Source organism: Lutra lutra, chromosome 1, assembly GCF_902655055.1.
Source record: "Lutra lutra chromosome 1, mLutLut1.2, whole genome shotgun sequence".
In the NCBI taxonomy this organism is placed as follows: domain Eukaryota; kingdom Metazoa; phylum Chordata; class Mammalia; order Carnivora; family Mustelidae; genus Lutra; species Lutra lutra.
This window is the reverse complement of record NC_062278.1, coordinates 198,390,968-198,410,368: the sequence shown is the minus strand read 5'-3', so window position 1 is coordinate 198,410,368 and position 19,401 is coordinate 198,390,968. Positions and strand designations below refer to the sequence as shown.

The following is a 19,401-nucleotide window of genomic DNA, read 5'->3' as shown; positions in this document are numbered from 1 at the left end:
GATTAATTCTAATTTAATCTAACACTAAAAGGACTTAAAATTCTGAATAATTCTTTAAAACCTTTGATACATGAAGAATTCGATGTAATTTATATTGTTAATCTTAATCAGTAAGTGAATTACAGAATGTCTGCTACTTACCAGGCACTATGCTAAGTGCTGAGATTTTTTTAGTTGTTTTTGGATTACTTCTTCTAACACACCTCCTCTGTTAAAAGAAAAGCACGGGCGCCTGGGTGGCTCAGTGGGTTAAAGCCTCTGCCTTCGGCTCAGGTCATGATCCCAAGGTCCTGGGATCGAGGCCCGCATCGGGCTCTCTGCTCAGTGGGGAGCCTGCTTCCCTCTCTCTGCCTGCCCTCTGCCTACTTGTGATCTATCTCTCTGTCAAATAAATAAATAAAATCTTTAAAAAAAAAAAAAAAAAAGAAAAAGCATAGGGGCACCTGGGTGGCTCAGTGGTTAAGCCTCTGCCTTCAGCTCGGGTCATGATCTCAGGGTCCTGGGATCGAGCCCACATCGGCTCTCTGCTCACAGCAGGGAGGTCTGCTCCTCCTCCTCTCTCTCTCTGCCTGCCTCTCTGCCTACTCATGATCTGTCTGTCAAATAAATAATAAAAAAAAAATCTTTAAAAAAAAAAAAAAAAAATAGAATTCCAGAAAAAGGAACAAAAGAGATGGGATAAATACATTAGAATTGACATTTTGTTTATTTATATATTGATATGCTATATATTATCTTAGACTATAATTTAGAAGAAAAATTCAAAGCTTCAAATAGATTTTTTTATATGTTGTGACAGTGCGTTTGTGATTTATGATTTAATACTGAGCCAAATCTAGCCATCACGCTCAGGTAGAAAGGAACGCAGGAAGAAAGAGCTGGAAGAACAGCAAAGAAAGAAGGAAGAACAAGAAGAGGAGCGTCGTTTAGCACGGGAACGAGAAGAGATGCAGAAACAGTATGAAGAAGACATACTTAAGCAAAAACAAAAGGAAGTAAGTATATTAAAATTTTTTTCATTGAAATATAATTAACACAGTGTTACATTAGTTTCAGGTGTACAACAACATAGTGATTCAGGAGTCCTATATGTTATACCATGTTGACAGGCATACAATACACATATTATAGTACCATTGACTGTATTCCCTATGCTGTTGCTTTTGTCCCTATGACGTTCATTTAATAATGGGAAGCCTGTACCTCCCACTCCTCTTCCCTCATTTACTGACTCCCTCTTCCCTGCTACCAGTTTGTGAGTCTGTTGTTTTGTTTTGTTTTCTAAAGATTTTACTTATTTATTTGACAGAGATCACAAGTAGGCAGAGAGGAAGGCAGAGAGATAGGCAGAGAGGCAGGCAGAGAGAGGAGAAAGAGAGAGGAGGAAGCAGACTCCCTGCAGAGCAGAGAGCCCGATGGGTTCAATCCCAAAACCCTGGGATCATGACCTGAGCCAAAGGCAGAGGATTTAACCCACTGAGCCACCCAGGCCCCTGTGGGTCTGTTTTTTTGTTTGTTTGGGGTTTTTTGGTTTTCATTTTATCTTTTAGTTTCCACATATAAGTGACTTCATATGGTATTGATCTTTCTCATCTGACTGACTGACTTTAGCATAATACCCTCTGGGTCCATCCGTGTTATTGCAAATGGCAAGATCTCATTCTTTTTTTTTTTTTTTAAATTTTATTTATTTATTTGTTAGAGAGAGTGAGCACAGGCAGACAGAGTGGCAGGCAGAGGCAGAGGCAGAGGGAGAAGCAGGCTCCCCGCTGAGCAAGGAGCCTGATGTGGGACTCGATCCCAGGATGCTGGGATCATGACCTGAGCCGAAGGCAGCCGCTTAACCAACTGAGCCACCCAGGCGTCCCGTCTTTTTTATGGCTGAATAATACTCTACTTTTGCATACACTACATCTTCTTATCCATTCTTCTGCTGATGGATACTTGAGTTGCTTCCATATCTTGGCTGTTACAAATAATGCTGCAGTAAACATTTGGGTGCATATATCTTTTGTTTCCTTTGGGTAAGTACTTTATAGTGAAATTACTAGACCATGTGGTAATTCTACTTTTAATTTTTTAGGAGGGTCCTTATTGTTTTCCACAGAGGTTATACCAATTTCCATTCTTACCAATAGTGCACAAGGGTTCCCTTTTCTCTACATCCTCACCAACACTTGTTGTTTCTTGTCTTTTTGATACTAGCTGTTCTGACGATGGTGAGATGATATATTATGGTTTTGATTCACATTTCCCTGATCATTAGTGATGTTGAGGATCTTTTCCTGTGTCTGTTAGCCATCTGTATGCTTTGGAAAAATGTTTGGGTCCTCTGATCTTTTTTAAAAATTAAATTATTTTGGGGGCAGTTGACTAAGTGTCTGAGTCTTGGTTTCAGCTCAGGTCATGCTCACTGGGTTGTGAGATCAAGCCTAGTGTGGAGCCTGCTTAAGATTTTCCCCCCACCCCCACTCTGTCAGCCTATCTCCCCATTCATGTGGTCATGCTGTCTCCCTTAAAAAAAAAAAATCATTATTTGGTGTTTTGGTGTTGAGTTGTACAAGTTATTTGTATATTTTGGATATTAACTCCTTTTCACATATGTTGTTTGCAGATATCTTCTCCCATTCAGTAATTTGTTGTTTTGTGGATGGTTTCTTTTATTGTGCAGAAGCTTTTTATTTTGATGTAATCCCAACAGTTTATTTTTGCTTTTATTTCCTATGCCTGAGGAGACAGATCTAGAAAATGGAAATTAAAATTCCAGTATAAATGTACAGCGCAGGTCCATGGTAATGCCAGTGTCCAAGAGGATACTGCCTCTGTTTCCTTTAAGGAGTTTTATAGTCTTAGGTCTCACAGTTTATATCCATTTGAGTTTATTTTGTGTGTGGTGGAAGAAAGTGGTACAATTTCATTCTTGTGCATGTTAACTGTCCAGTTTTCCCAGCATATTTTATTGAAGAGACCGTCTTTTTCCCATTGGATATTCTTGCCTTCTTTGTCATAGATTAGTTGACCATATAAGCATGGTTTTATTCCTGGGCTCCCTTTCATCTTCTTTTGATCTGTTTTGTGCCATTGCTATACTATTTTGAGTACTGGCTTTGTAGCATATATGGTTTGAAATCTAAGATTGTGATACCTTCAGCTTTGTTCTGCTTCCTCAGAATTGCTTTGGCTATTTGGGGTCCTTTGTGGTTCCATACAGATTTTAAGATTATTCTAGCTCTGTGGAAAGTTCTGTTGGTATTTTGATAGGGATTACATTCAATCTGTAGATTGCTTTAATAGAGTAGACGTTTAAAGTGTTAGTTCTTCCGGGGTGCCTGGGTGGCTCAGTGGGTTAAAGCCTCTGCCTTCAGCTCGGGTCATGATCTCAGGGTCCTGGGATCGAGCCCCGCATCAGGCTCTCTGCTCAGCAGGGAGCCTGCTTCCTCCTCTGTCTCTGCCTGCCTCTCTGCCTACTTGTGATCTCTGTCTGTCAAATAAATAAATAAAATATTAAGGGGCGCCTGGGTGGCTCAGTGGGTTAAGCCGCTGCCTTCGGCTCAGGTCATGATCTCAGGGTCCTGGGATCGAGTCCCGCATCGGGCTCTCTGCTCAGCAGGGAGCCTGCTTCCCCTCTCTCTCTCTGCCTGCCTCTCTGTCTATTTGTAATCTCTCTCTGTCAAATAAATAAATAAAATATTAAAAAAAAAAGTGTTCTTCCAAACTATCAACATGGTAGTATTTATATTATAAATAACATTATAGAGTAAAAATGGATAGAATAAAAATGGGTATATTTTTGAAAGAAAAATAATCAGAAGTTGAACATTTGCATCTGTTTTGAAATTTTGAAGGTGTATGCAGAAACACTGAAGTGTTGCATTATAAAGGTTATGAATGTAAAGGAGAATCTAGAGAAGGTTTAATTATTTCAAGTGATCAGTTCACAAATGCCATATTGCATGGGTTTTTTTCTCTGCTAAGAAAGGCTAGTACAGCACAAAAAAATTACCCATGTGCTTCATTTTGAAATGTTTTCTAAGCAATAATTATTATTTTTTTTAAGATTTTATTTATTTATTTGACAGATCACAAATAGGCAGAGAGGCAAGCAGAGAGGGGAAGCAGGCTCCCTGCTGAGCAGAGAGCCCAATGTGGGGCTCAATCCCAGGACCCAGATCATGACCTGAGCCGAAGGCAGAGGCTTAACTCTCTGAGCCACCCATGCACGCCTAAGCAGTAATTATTAATAAATATCCTAGATGTGTTAAAAGAAATGATTGGCCTTTCTGTCTGTATCCATTAGTGAACAGGAGCATATATTTGCAGTGATTGGCTGAGATTGATGATACATTTCATTGCTGTGTTAGAGTTTTCCTGTATGCTTAAATAAGATCTTTTTTTTTTTAATTATAAAATTTTATTTATTTATTTATTTTAAAGATATTATTTATTTATTTGAAAGACAGAGATCACAAGTAGGCAGAGAGGCAGGCAAGAGGGAGAGGAAGGGAAGCAGGCTCCCTGCTGAGCAGAGAGCCTGATTCGGGGCTCGATCCCAGGACCCTGGGATCATGACCTGAGCCAAAGGCAGAGGCTTTAACCCACTGACCCACCCAGGTGCCCAAATTTTTTTTATTTTTTGTGATTTTATTTATCCATTTGTCAGAGAGAAAGAGCACAAGGGAGAGCACAAGCAGGGAGAGGGGCAGAGGGAGAAGCAGGCTCCCTACTGAGCAGGGAGCCAGATCTAGGACTCGATCCCAGGACAGTGGAATCATGATCTAAGCTGAAGGCAGCCGCTTAACCAACTGAGCCAACCAGGTGTCCCTAAATAAGATCGTTTTTAAAAAAGAGTAGATACCTGGTTAGCTACAAGAACATCTCTGTTAAGTGGTACATGTGGCATAGGGATGATTGTGTGAAGTGTCATGTTTGAGCTGACCTGACATGAGCAAATCCTACAATGACATGTGATTGCCAAGGATTTGTGAGGTTTATAGTAGAGCATAGAGCATTTCCCCTCGCCCTCGGAGATGCAACCCAGAGCCTGCATTTTCTTGATTTTTCCCATTTTCAGCCTTAACTCCACACTGATGAAGCGGATGATCTGGGTTCTATTTTCATTATGTTGAATAGGTTAAGCCAACTACTCCTATGAAAAAACTATATATGTGAATAAAGTCAAAGGGTCATTTGTTTGAATTGCAAGAAATGGCCGTAAATCCTGTGTTTTACCTCTTAATAATTTGTTTTTAATCTTAATGGAATTTTGATGGAATTAATCACTGGTTTTAGAAGCTTTAAAAACTTTATTATAATAAACTTCAGTGGTAAAAGAATTCTTACATTTGTGGTCTAATACAGCTGTAGAATATGATACTAAAATGTAAGTTCCAAAAGGGAGAAGCTTTGCCCTGTTGACTTTTTCCCAGTATCTTGAATAGTGCCTGGCACATAGTAGGAGCTAATCTGCTCAGATAGTCAAGTCTATAGGTGTCTGATAATTGCATTTAATAATTCTGTGCCCTTCAATTTTAACAGGAAATCATGACTCTCAAAACAAATGAGCTATTTCAGACAATGCAGAGAGCACAGGAGCTAGCACAGAGGCTGAAACAAGACAGAGAAGAGAATTGGCTCAAAAGGGACACGACACTTCTGGATTGATTAAAAATCTTGGTGGTAAGCAGTTCACTAGAATTTTACTTAAAATATCTTTTGAAGAGGATTTTAAATAACTGCCTATTTTTGGTACCTCTAACACACCTAGTGACTAAATATGTTTTAGGAATTTCAGATCTTGAACTGATGTAACTTTATAAAAATGCTTATTTTGTTTGGGAGATTGGTTTAAGAGAAGAACTAAATAATGTTACACTTTCCAATAATCTTCTTTGATACAGGAAGGATGTTAGGGTTTGAAGACAACAACCAAGAATTCTCCAGATGTTTTTGGTGCAAAAAGGTGGTTTTATTAAAGCACGGGGACAGGACCCATGGGCAGAAAGAGTTGTGCTAGGGTCGTGAAGAGTGGCCCATCATATACTTCAAGTTGTGAGGGGTTAGGGATAGTGTAAGTATAAGGAATTTGGAAGCACAGTTTCCAGGACCTTGAGGGGGCTAGCTGTTGTTGGGAAAATGTCATTTATTACTGTCTAATAAAAACTTAGTCATGAGACCCTTCAGATGTATATCAGTGGGTCATATGATTGGGGGATGATTGCCAATATGTATTGGGGAGAGGGGTAGAGATAAAGGCAGTTTCCAGAGGAATTTTTTTTATGTTACAATAGACATACAAGATGGGGGTTGGGCTAAGATTACGTTCTGCCCTTAGCAAAGTGTGAACATCCAGGCAGTTGAGTTCCTAGAGGAATGTCACTAATGACCTATTTCAAGGACTTGTCAGTGGGCCGTAAGTAGTAAGGAAATTTAATTTAATTAATTTATTTTTTACCACGGTCTCCCCTCCCCCAGCCTCCTGCTGGGGGGTCACAGTGGCCATGACAGGGCCGGGCCAGCCATGGTGGCCCGTTTGCCCAGGGACAGGGGGCTCCTCTGGTTGTCCAGGGCACTCGACAGGTCCCCTCCATCCCCCTTGAGGGACCCCCTGCGGCTGATGCGCTCCTCCTCACACTTCTCCAGGCCCAGGCCCAGACCCTCGATGGGCCTGGGTCTCCGGTAGAGGCTGGGGTGGGCATTGAGTGGGTTGAGGGGGTTCAGCGGGTTGAGGGGGTTGGGGGGTTCATTGGTGGGCCTCCTCTTTATTGAGGGCCTCCTGGCTGGACATCTGCATGTGCCTTCGCAGCTGGCTGGTGCCCTGCTCCCACACCGACATGTGGTGCCGGCACCTCCGCTCCCTCATACAGGTGGCTGCTGCGTGGCTCCCACATTGACATGTGGTGTCTTCGCCTTCTGTCTCTTTCGATAGAAGGCATGTTGGGTGCAGACATCGGGCTGACCTCCTTGGCCTTCTGCAATGCATGTTTCTGGTTGAAAGCCTCTTCTTCTTGCTCATCTTGCTCATCTTCTGCTTTGTTTCCTACATTTTACATAAATTTCTTATGTTTTGCTTAGTAGGTAAAATGATACTTTTTTTTACCCAGTGTTTTTAGAGCAATCTCTGAAAGGATCTCATATTCAATAAGGGATAAAAATGCAGGTCACTTTTTGTAACAAAATTTAGGATAGCCCTTTTATATTTTTATTGTAGTGTTCACATTGATTACACTGAAAATCTTGTGCGTATATAGTTGCTGCTACACATACTTTCTCTTAATCTTCCTGAACTGTCATTATGTTGGATAATTTATTTCTCTTGCTATTTGATAGGTGACTAACAACATTTCAAATTTAGGACATGGCTTGGATGATGTCAGTGGTAAAAAGAATACATGTATCAATTCTACAACCTCTCCCAAAAAGGATACTGCTGTGCAAACAGGTATTTGTTTAAAAGTTGTGATTTGGTTTAAAATTTACTTAAAATTAGCATCACAGTCAGAATTAAGCTCAATTTAGAATTGAGCTCTATTTAAAAATGAAAGGAATTCACCACTTTTCAGCAAGGATTAGAAAATGAAGGGATCTCTTGATTTTTAATTTCTCTGTAACAGCTTCATTGAGGTTTAATTCACATAGCATACAGTTAACCCCCTTAAAGGATACAGTGCAGTGTTTTGGTTTTGTTTTTCTTCAAGTTTTTAATTAAATTCTAGTTAACATATATGGTGAAATTGTTTCAGATGTAGAATTTAGTGATTCATCACTTACATATAATACCCAGTGCACATCACAAGTGCCCTCCTAAATACCCATTACCCAGTTAGCCCATTTCACCACTCACCTCCCTCTATAATCACTCAGTTCTCTTTTTTTCCCCTCATTTATGTGAGAGAGAGGGAGAGTGAGAGAGAGCAGAAGCAGAGGGAAAGGGAGAAACAGACTCCCTGCTGAGCAGGGAGCCCAACATTGGGCTCAATTCCAGGACCCTGAGATCATGACCTGAGCTAAAGGCAGATGCTTAACCTACTGAGCCACCCAGGTGCCCCAGTATCTTCTAGTTCTGTCCATGTCATTGCAAATGGCAAGCTTTCATTCTTTTTGATGGCCAAGTTATATACCATCTTCTTCATCCATGGATATTTGGGTTCTTTCTATATTTTGCTGTGTTGTTGATAATGCTGCTATAAACATCATGGTGCATGTGCCCCTTTGAATCAGTATTTTTGTGTCCTTTAAGTAAATGCCTAGTAGTATAATTGCTGGGTCATAGGGTAGTTCTATTTTTAACTTTTTGAGGGACCCCCCCCCCCCCATACAGTTTTCCAGAATGGCTGCATCAATTTGCATTCTCATCAACAGTGTAGGAGGATTCCCTTTTCTCCATATATTCGCCAACATCTGTTGTTTTCTGTGCTAGTAAATTTTAGCCAGTTTGATAGGTGTGAGGTGGTATCTCATTATGGTTTTGATTTGTATTTTCCTGATGAGTGAAGTTGAGCATCTTTTCATGTGCCTATTAGGCAACTATATATCTTTGGAAAAATGTCTGTGTCTTCTGCCCCCCCCTTTTTTTCTTTTTTTTTAGGATTTTAAAATTTATTTCACAGAGAGAGAGAGCACAAGCAGGGGTGGCAGGGAGAGGGAAAGGGAGAAGCAGGCTCTCCACTAAGCAGGGAGTCCAATGCAGGGCTTGATCCCAGGACTCTTGGAATGTGACTTGAGCCGAAGGCAGCTGCTTAAGTGACTGAGCTACTGAGGCACTCCTTCTTGCCCATTTCTTAACTGGATTATTCATTTTTTGGGTGTTGAGTTTGATAAGTTATTATAGATTTTGGATACTAACCCTTTTTCAGACACGTCATTTGCAAATACCTTCTCCCATTCTGTAGGTTTTCTTTTAGTTTTGTTGATTTTTTTCTTCACTGTGTAGAAGCTTTTTATCGTGATGAAGTCCCGGTAGTTCACTTTTGATTTGCTTTTGTTTCCCTTGCCTCTAGAGACGTGTTTAATAAGAAGTTGCTATGGCTGAGGTCAAAGAGGTTGCTGCCTATGTTCTCAAGGATTTTGATGGATTCCTGTTTCACATTTAGGTCTTTCATCCATTTTGAATTTATTTTGTGAATGGTGTATGAAAGTGGTTCAGTTTCATTCTTCTGAATGTTGCTGTCCAGTTTTCCCAGCACCATTTGTTGAAGAGACTGTGTTTTTTCCATTGGATATTCTTTCCTGCTTTGTCGAAGATTAGTCGACCATGGAGTTGAGGGTCCATTTCTGGGCTCTCTATTCTGTTCCATTGATCTATATGTCTGTTTTTGTGCCAGTACCATACTGTCTTGATGATTACAGCTTTGCAGTAGAGCTTGGAGTCCAGAATTGTGATGCCACCCGCTTTGGTTTTCTTTTTCAACATTCCTTTGGCTATTTGGGGTCTTTTCTGGTTCCATATATATTTTAGGATTATTTGTTCCAGCTCTGAAAAGAGTTGATGGTATCTTCATAGAGATTGCATTGAATGTGTAGATTGCTCTAGGTAGCATAGACATTTTAACAATATTTGTTCTTGAAGGTCTACAAGCAGGGAATGTTTTTCCATATCTTTGTCTTTCTCAGTTTCTTTTATGAGTGTTTTGTAGTTCTGTGAGTACAAATCCTTTGCCTCTTTAGTTAGGTTAATTCTAGGTATTTTACAGTTTTTGGTGCATTTGTATATGGGATTGACTCCCTAATTTCTTCCTTCTGCCTCATTGTTAGCGTATAGAAATGCAGCTGATTTCTCTGCATTGATTTTATATCCTGCCACTTTGCTGAATTCCTATATGAGTTTTAGTGATTTTGAGGTAGAATCTTTTGTGTTTTCCACATAGAATATTATGTCATCTGCAGAGTGAGAGTTTGACTTTTTAGCCAATTGAGATGCCTTTTATTTCTTCTTGTTGCATGATTGCTGAGGCTAGGACTTCTAGTACTATGTTGAACAACAGTGGTGACAGTGGACATCCCTGCCATGTTCCTGACCTTAGGAGGAAAGCTCTGTTTTTCTCCATTGAGAATGATATTTGCTGTGGGCTTTTTGTATATGGCTTCTATGATATTGAGGTATGTTCCCTCTGTGAAGAGTTTTAATCAAGAAAGAATGCTGTACTTTATTAAATGCTTTTTCTGCATCACTTGAGAGGATCATATGGTTCTTGTCCTTTCTTTTAGTCATGTGGTATATTATGTTGATTGATTTGCGAATATCGAACCTTTCCTGCAGCCAAGGAATAAGTCCCACTTGATTGTGGTGAATAATTGTTTTAATAATTGAAATTATTAAAATATACCCTCTATTATTGAAATGGACCCTCAACTCCATGGTTGACTAATCTTTGACAAAGCAGGAAAGAATATCCAATGGAAAAAACAGTCTTCTTCAACAAATGGTGCTGAGAAAGCTGGACAGCCACATGCAGAAGAATGTTTGAATGTACTTTTATTTTTTATTTTTTATTTTTTTAAAGATTTATTTGTCAGAGAGAGAGAGAGAGAGAGCAAGAGTGAGCACAGGCAGATAGAGTGGCAGGCAGAGGCAGAGGGAGAAGCAGGCACCCTGCTGAGCAAGGAGCCTGATGTGGGACTCGATTCCAGGACTCTGGGATCATGACCTGAGCCGAAAGCAGCCTCTTAACCAACTGAGCCACCCAGGCGTCCCTGAATGTACTTTTAATGAACTGTTGGATTTGATTTGCTAATATCTTGTTGAGAATTTTCACACCCATGTTCATCAATTATATATTAGGTATAATTCTCCTTTTTGGTGGGGTCTTTGTCTGGTTTTGGAATCAAGGTAATGCTGGCCTCATAGAATGAATTTAGAAGTTTTCCTTCCATTTATTTCTATTTTTTTGGAACTGTTTGAGAAGAATGTGTATTAACTTTTTTTTTTAAAGTCTAGTAGAATTCCCCTGGGAAGCCATCTGGCCCTGGACTTTTGTATTTGAGAGATTTTTGATTACAGATTCAGTTTCTTTGCTGGTTATGGGTCTGTTTAAATTTTTTTCTTTCTGTTTCAGTTTTGGCAGTTTGTGGATTTCTAAGAATTTATCCATTTCTTCCAGATGCTTGTTTTGTTGGCATATGATTTTTCCTAATAATCTCTAATAATTATAATTCTGTGGTGTTGGTTGTGATCTCTCTTCTTTCATTGGTGATTTTATTTATTTTGGTCTTTTTGTGTTTTGATTAAGTCTGGCTAGGTGTTTATCAGTTTTATTCTTTCAGAGAAAAATATTTTAGTTTCATTGATCTGTCCTACTAGTTTTTTTATTTCTGCTCTAATCTTTTTATTTCCTTCCTTCTGCTGCCTTTAGGCTTTATTTGCTGATCCTTTTCTAGCTTCCTTTAGGTGTAAGGTTAGGTTGTATATTTGAGATTTTCTTGCTTCAAGGTAGGCTTGTATTGCAGTATACTTTCTTTTCAGGACCACCTTTGCTGCATCCCCAAGGTTTGGACTATCGGTTTTCATTTGCTTCCGTGGATTTTTAAAAATTTCTTCTTTATGGCGCCTGGGTGGCTCAGTGGGTTGGTCTGCTGCCTTCGGCTCAGGTCATGATCCCAGGGTCCTAGGATGGATCCCACATCGGGCTCTCTGATCAGCGGGGAGCCTGCTTCCGCCCACCCCCCCCCCCCCCCGCCCCGCCTGCCTCTCTGCCTACTTGTGATCTCTGTCTTTCAAATAAATAAAATCTTTTAAAAAAAATTTCTTCTTTAATTTCCTGGTTAACCTCTTCATTCTTTTTTTTTTAAATATTTAATTATTAATTATTTGACAGAGATCACAGGTAGGTAGAGAGAGAGGGGAAGCAGGCTCCCTGCTGAGTAGAGAGCCCGATGTGGGCCTGATCCCAGGATCCTGAGATCATGACCTGAGCCAAAGACAGACGCTTAACCCACTGAGCCACCCAGATGCCCCCTCTTCATTCTTTAGTAGATGTTCTTTAATGTCCATGTATTTGTGATCTTTCCAATTTTTTCTTGTGGTTGACCTTAAGGATTCATAGCATTATGGTCTGAAAATATGCATGGTATGATCTCATTCTTTTTGTATTGTCGAAGGCCTGATTGTGATCCAGTATGTGATCTATTTTGGAGAATATTCCATGTGCACTTAAAAGAATGTGTATTCCTGAGGTGGGGTTATGGACATTGGGGAGGGTATGGCTATGGTGATGTGCTGTGAAGTGTGTACAACCGTGGCGATTCACAGACCTGTACCCCTGGGATAAAATATATGTTTATAAAAAATAAAAATTTGAAAAAAATGTGTATTTTGTTGCTGCTTTAGGATGAAATGTTCTGAATATGTCTGTTAAGTCCCTCTGGTCCAGGTTGTTCATTCAAAGCCATTGTTTTTCTTTTGATTTTGGGCTTAGATGATCTGTAGGTTTCTGTTAATGGGGTATTAAAGTCCCCTATTGTTACTAATGGTTTCTTTATGTTTGTTATCAATCGACTTATGTATTGGTTGCTGCCCAGTTGGGGGCATAGATATTTGCAATTGTTAGATCTTCTTGTTGGATAGACCCCTTGTTTTATGAGATAGTGCCCTTTATCTCATATTATATTTTTTTTGTTTAAAATCTAGTTTGACATTAAACATGCCTACTCTGGCTATTGACTTCTGTTAGCATGATAAATTGGTTTTCACACCTCACTTTGAATCTGCATGTCTATAGGTCTAAAATGAGTCTCTTGTAAGCAGTATATAGGGGATCTTTTTTTTTTAAAATCCATTCTGATACCTTACATCTTTTGATTGGGGCATTTTCCATTTACATTTAGGCATTATTATATTTAGGAATTATTAAGATAAAAGGTAGTGCCATTGTATTGCCTGTGAAGTCACTGTTTCTGGAGATTTTCTCTGTTTCTTTCTAGACTTTGTTGCTTTTGGTCTTTCTTTCCAACTTTAAAGGGTCCCCTTTAATATTTTGCAGGGTGGTAGTTTAGTTATCATAAACTCCTAATTTGTTTGTCTGGGAATCTCTTTATTTCCTTCTATTCCAAATCCTTGATGGATAAAATATTCTTTACTGTATATTTTCCCCCTCAGCAGCCTTGAATGTATCATGCCACTCTCTTCTGACCTGCTGGGTTTCTTTGGTAAGATTTACTACTAACCTGATTTGTCTTCCATTGTAGATTAGGGATTTCTTTTCCCTTGCTGCTTTCAGGATTCTTTCCTTATCTCTGTATTTTGCAGATTTGCTGTGGTATGTCTTGGGGTTGGCCGGCTTTTGTGAGTTTGATGGGAGTTCTCTGTGCCTCCCAGGTTTGGCTAACTGTTTCCTTCCCCAGATTATAGAAGTTTTCATCTATAATGTGTTCAATATAAACCTTCTGATGCAGTATTTTTCTTAAAAGAGTACAATTAGAGTTTAGAGTTGTGCAACCATCCCCACAGTGAATTTAAGAACATTTTATCACCCCAGAAAGACCCCTGTGTTCATCACCAGTCATTCTTCTTTTCTCCCTTGTCTCCAGTTAAAGGTACCAGCAATCTACTTTCTGTTACTCTAGATTTGCCTATTCTAGACCTTTCATATAATTGGAATCATACCATATGATTGGTATTTTGTGCCTGGATTCTTTCATTTAGCGTAATGTTTTAAGGTTCATCATGTTGTAGCATGTAGCAATACATCATCATCCTTCATCACTGAATAATATTCCGTTTTGTGCATATACCACATTTTGTTTATTTCTTCATCAGTTGCCACCAGTTGGCTATTAAAAATATGCTATGAACACTTATGCAGAACTTACCTAGACATATATTTTCAGATCTCTTGGGAGAAAAGAATAGCATTGCTGAGTTATATATAACTGTATGTTTAGCATTTGATGAATTGTAAAACTTTTCCAAATTGTATGATTTTACATTTCCATCAGCAGTGTATGTAATTTCTCTGCATGTTAACCTACACATATTATTCTCATGGTTATGAAGTGGTATGTCATTGTGGTTTTGATTTACAATTTTCCCGGTGACCAATGATGAACATTTTTTATGTGTTCATTTTATTCATTTTTTTTTAAAAGATTTTATTTATTGAGAGAGAGAGAAATAGCAAGCAAGTACACAAGGAAGGGGAAGGGAAAGCAGGAGAGGGAGAAGCAGGCTCCCCATTGTGCAGGGAGCCAGATGCAGGGCTCAATCCCAGAACCCTGGGATCATGACCTGAGCCAAAAGCAGACAATTAACTGACTGAGCCACCCAGGCCTCCTCATGAGTTCATTTTAAATTTTTAAAAATGTGATAAGGTAATATCCAAGTTGGGCCTGATTATTATAGGTCTCCATGCTTACTGTGAATCCTTTCAGTCCTTTACATATCTTTCTGGGAATTTTTTTTTTTAATCGTTTCCAGAAAATCCCTTAAACTTTTCACTTTTTAAAAATCCAGGGATAATTGACATACAACATTAGTTTCAGGTGTAGAGCATAATGATTCTATATTTGTGTATGTTGCAGAATGGTCACAGTAGGTCTAGTTAATATCACCATCAGTTAGAAATTTTTTCTTGTGATGAGAAATTATTCTCTTAAATATGGAATTATTATTAACTAGAGTCACTGTGTTGTATGTTATATCCCCATGACTTATAACTGGAATTTATAGTTTTTTGACTTTTCACCATTTTGTCCTTCTTTCCCCTCCCACTGCTGCCTTTGGCAGCAATATATCTGTGAGCTTCTATGGTTTTTGCGTGTGTGTGTGTGTGTATTTTTTTTTAAGATTCCACTTGTAAGTAAAAGAAAAAAAATTCCCCATATAAGTTAGATCTTATAGTATTCGTCTTTCTCTGTCTTTTTTTACTTAGTATAATGCCCTCAAGGTCCATCCAAGTGGTCACAGATGGCAGGATTTCATTTCTTTTTATGGCTGGGTAATATTCCTTTGTGTATGTAAACACTACATTTTCTTTATATTTATCTGACACTTAGGTTGCTTCCATGTCTCCACCATTACAAATAGTGCTCCAGTGAACACAGGAGTGCATACATCTTTTTGAGTTAATGGTTTTGTTTCTTTCGGATAAATATCCTGAGGTGGAATTGCTGGATCATGTGGTAGTTCTTCTTTTAACTTTTTGAGGAATCTTTATATTTTCTGTAGTGGAAATTAACCAATTTAGAAGTCCTACCAACAATGCATGAGGGTTCCCTTTCTCTACCTCCTTGCCAACTCTTGTCATTTCTTCTCTTTTTGATACTCAACATTCTGAATGGTGTGAAGCCATATCTCACAGTGGTTTTGATTTTTCATTTCCCTGATAATTAGTTATGTTGAGCATCTTTTTATGTAGCTGTTAGCCATCTGTAGGTACTCCTTTGAAAATTGTTCAAATCTTCTGCTCATTTTTAAAATCAGATTGTATCTTTGCTTTTCTTATTGCATTGTATAATTTTTTTTTAGATTAACGTAAATATATTACTTGTTTCATGGGTACAGGTCTGTGAATCATCAGTCTTACACAGTTCACAGCACTCACCATAGCACATACCCTCCCTAACGTCCATAACCCAGCCACCATATCCTTCCCCCCGCCCCACCCCAGCAACCCTTAGCTTGTTTCCTGAGATGAAGAGTCTCTTTATGGTTTGGCTCCCTCCCTGGTCCTATCTTGTTTCATTCTTCCTTCCCTTCCCCCCATGAACCCCGACCCTGCCTCTCAAATTCCTCATATAAGAGAGATCATATGATAATTGTTTTTCTCTGACTGACTTAACTTTGCTTAACATAACAGCCTCTAGTTCCACCCATGTTGTTGCACATGGCAAGATTTCAGGGTTTTTTTTTTTTTTTTTTTTTTGATGGCTGCATAGTATTCGTGTGTGTGTGTGTATGTATCCACACCACGTCTCATCCATTCATCTGTTGCTGGACATCCAGGCTCTTTCCATAGTTCTGCTTTTGTGGACATTGCAGTCTGCTATAAACATTTGGGTGTGTGTGCCCCTTCAGATCACTACATTTGTGTCTTTAGGGTAATACCCAGTACTGCAAATGCTGGGTTGTAGGGTAGCTCTATTTTCAACTCTTTGAGGAACCTCCATACTGTTTTCCAGAGTGGCTGTCCAGCTTGCATTCCCACCAACAGCATGGGAGGGTTCCCCTTTCTTCCCATCTTCGCCAACACCTGTCGTTTCCTGACTGGTTAATTTTAGCCATTCTGATTGGTGTGAAGTGGTATCTCACTGTGGTTTTGATTTGTATCTCCCTGATCCAAGTGATATAGGGCTCTTTTTCCTGTGTCGTTGGCCGTTTGGATGTCTTTTTTTTTTTTTTTTAAAGATTTTATTTATGTATTTGGACAGAAATCACAAGGAGGCAGAGAGGCAGGCGGAGAGAAAGGGGGAAGCAGGCTCTCCACTAAGCAGAGAGCCCGATGCAGGCTCTATCCCAGGACCCTGAGATCATGACCTGAGCCGAAGGCAGAGGCTTAACCCACTGAGCCAACCAGGTGCCCCTGGATGTCTTCTTTACAGAAATGTCTGTCCATGTCTTCTGCCCATTTCTCGATTGTATTGTTTGTTCTCAGGGTGTTGAGTTTGGTAGGTTCTTTATACACTTTGGATACTAACCCTTTTTCAGACATGGCCATTTGCAAATATCTTCTCCCATTCTGTTGGTTGTCTTTTGGTTTTGTTAACCGTTTCCTTTGTTGTGCAAATGATTTTGATCTTGATGAAGTCCCAGTAGTTCCTTTTGCCCTTGCTTCCCTTGTCTCTGGTGGTGTTTCTAGAAGAAGTTGCTGTGGCTGAGGTGGAAGAGGTGGCTGCCTGTGTTCTCCTCAAGGATTTTGAAGGATTCCTGTCTCACATTGAGGTCTTTCATCCATTTTGAGTCTTTTTTTGTGTGTGGCATAAGGAAATGGTCCAGTTTCATTCTTCTGCATGTGGCTGTCCAGTTCTCCCAGCACCATTTGTTGAAGAGACTCATTTTTTCCATTGGACATTCTTTCCTGCTTTGTCAGTGATTAGTTGATCACAGAGTTGTGGGTCCATTTCTGGGTTCTCTGTTCTGTTCCATTGATCTATGTGTCTGTTTTTTGTGCCAGTACCATACTGTCTTGATGATCACAGCTTTGTAATAGAGCTTGAATTCTGGAATTGTGATGCCACCAACGTTGGTTTTCTTTTTCAACATCCCTCTGGCTATTCGGGATCTTTTCTGGTTCTATACAAATTTTAGGATTATTGTTCCATTTCTTTGAAAAAGTTGGTGGTATTTTGATAGGGATTGCATTAAATGTGTAGATTGTTCTCGGTAGCATAGACATTGTCACAATGTTTGTTCTTCCAGTCCATGAGCATGGAACGTTTTTCCATTTCTTTGTGTCTTCTTTAGTGTCTTTCATGAGTACTCTATATAGGTTTTTGAGTACAGATTCTTTGCCTCTTTGGTTAGGTTTATTCGTAGGTATCTTATGGTTTTGGGTGCAATTTTAGATGGGATCAACTCCTTAATTTCTCTTTCTTCTCTCTTGTTGTTGGTGTATAGAAATGCAACTGATTTCTCTGCATTGATTTTATGTCCTGGTATTCTACTGAATTCCTGTATGAGTTCTAACAGTTTCTGGTATTTTATTTTTGATGCAATTGCAAGTGAGATTTTTTTTTCTTAATTTCTCTAACAGTATTAATGTATAGAAACACAACAGATTCATGTGTATTGAGTTTTTTATCCTGCACCTTTATGGAATTCGTTTTTTCTGACAGATTTTGGTGGAGTCTTTTGGGTTAGCCACATAAGTATCATGTCTTCTGCAAAGATTGGAGAGTTTGACTTCTTGTTTGCCGATTCGGGTACCTTTTATTTCTTTCTTGTGTGTGATTGCCAAAGCTAGGACTTGTAGTACTGTGTTTGAATAGCAGTGGTGATAGTGGACAGCCCTGCCATGTTCCTGACTTTAGGGGAAAAGCTCTCAGTTTTTCCCATTGAGAATGATATTCGCTGTGGGGATTCTGATGATACTGAAGTATGTGCCCTGTATCCCTACACCGTGGAAGAGTTTGATCAAAAAGGATGTTGTACTTTGTCAAATGCTTTTCAGTAGATGTTGAGAGTATCATATGGTTCTTGTTCTTGTGTATGATTTATTTATATATTTTAGATATTAACCTCTTATCAGATATATTATTGCAATATTTTCTTCCATTTAGTAGGTTGCCTTTTCATTTTGTTGGTTCCTTTGCCCTTGATGTGAAGAAATGTTTTTAGTTTGATACAGTCTTAGTTGTTTACTTTTAACTTTGTTGCCTTTGCTTTGGACTCAGATTTTAAAAACGATTGCCAACATCAATGTCAAGGAGTTTATTACTGCCTGTGTTTTCATTTCTAGGGTTTTATGTTTCAGGTCTATATTGAAGATTTTATCTATTTGGGTTCATTTATGTGTAGTGTAAGATAGTTGTCAAGTGTCATTATTTTGCATTTGACAGTCCAGTTTCCCAGCACTGTTTACTAAAAAGACTGTCCTTTCCCCATTGTGTATTCTGGGCTTCTTTGTTGTAATTAACTCTTCATATAAGTGTGGGTTTATTTCTGTGCACCTTGTTCTGTTCTTTTGATCTGTGTCTCTGTTTTTATGTGAGTACTGTACTGTTTTAATTACTATAGATTTGAAATGTAGTTTGAAATCAGGTACTGTGATGCCTCCAGCTGCGTTCTTTCTCAGGGTTGCTTTCGTTATAGGGTCTTTTGTGTTGCCATAGAAGTTTTGGGATTGTTCTATTTCTGTTGAAAGATGCCATTGGAATTTTGATATTAATTGTGATGAGTCTGCAGATTTTGGACAATATAGACATTTTAGGAATAGTAATTCTTCCAGTCAGCATGGCATGTTTTTGCATTTATTTGTGTATTCTTCAGTTTCTTTAGTAGTATCTTAGAGTTTTCAGTGTACAGGTTTTTTACCTCCAAGGTTAAATTTATTCCTCGTATTATATTTTTGATGCAATTGCAAGTGGGATTTTTCCTTAAATTCTCTAACAGTATTAGTGTATAGAAACAGAACAGATTCATGTATATTGATTTTTATATCCTGCACCTTTATGGAAATTGTTTTTTTCTGACAGATTTTGGTGGAGTTTTTAGAGTTTTCTGTATATAAATGATGTCATCTGTAAATAGTGACAGTTTTACTTCTTCCTTTCCAGCTTGGATGCCTTTTCCTTTTCTTGCCTAATTGCTATGGCTAGGATTTCCAGTGCTATGTTGAGTAAAGTGTGGAGAATAGACTCCTTGTCTCGTTCATGATCTTTGATAAAAACTTTCACCTTTTCACTGCTGAGTATGATGTTAGCTACTTGCTTGGCAAACATATATAGTCTTATATGTAAGGGTATAGTCCCTTT

At 38.8% G+C, this 19,401-nt stretch overlaps 1 protein-coding gene across 1 annotated transcript in view; it reads left to right on the top strand.

Moving 5' to 3' along the window:
- The window catches only part of CCDC66 (coiled-coil domain containing 66), a 68,909-nt gene that overhangs the window by 36,276 nt on the left and 13,232 nt on the right, over nucleotides 1-19,401 (top strand). The window contains 4 exon segments of the mRNA XM_047691656.1: nucleotides 840-995; nucleotides 5,536-5,617; nucleotides 5,620-5,676; nucleotides 7,352-7,438. Of these exon segments, the coding sequence (XP_047547612.1) occupies nucleotides 840-995; nucleotides 5,536-5,617; nucleotides 5,620-5,676; nucleotides 7,352-7,438 (382 nt within the window).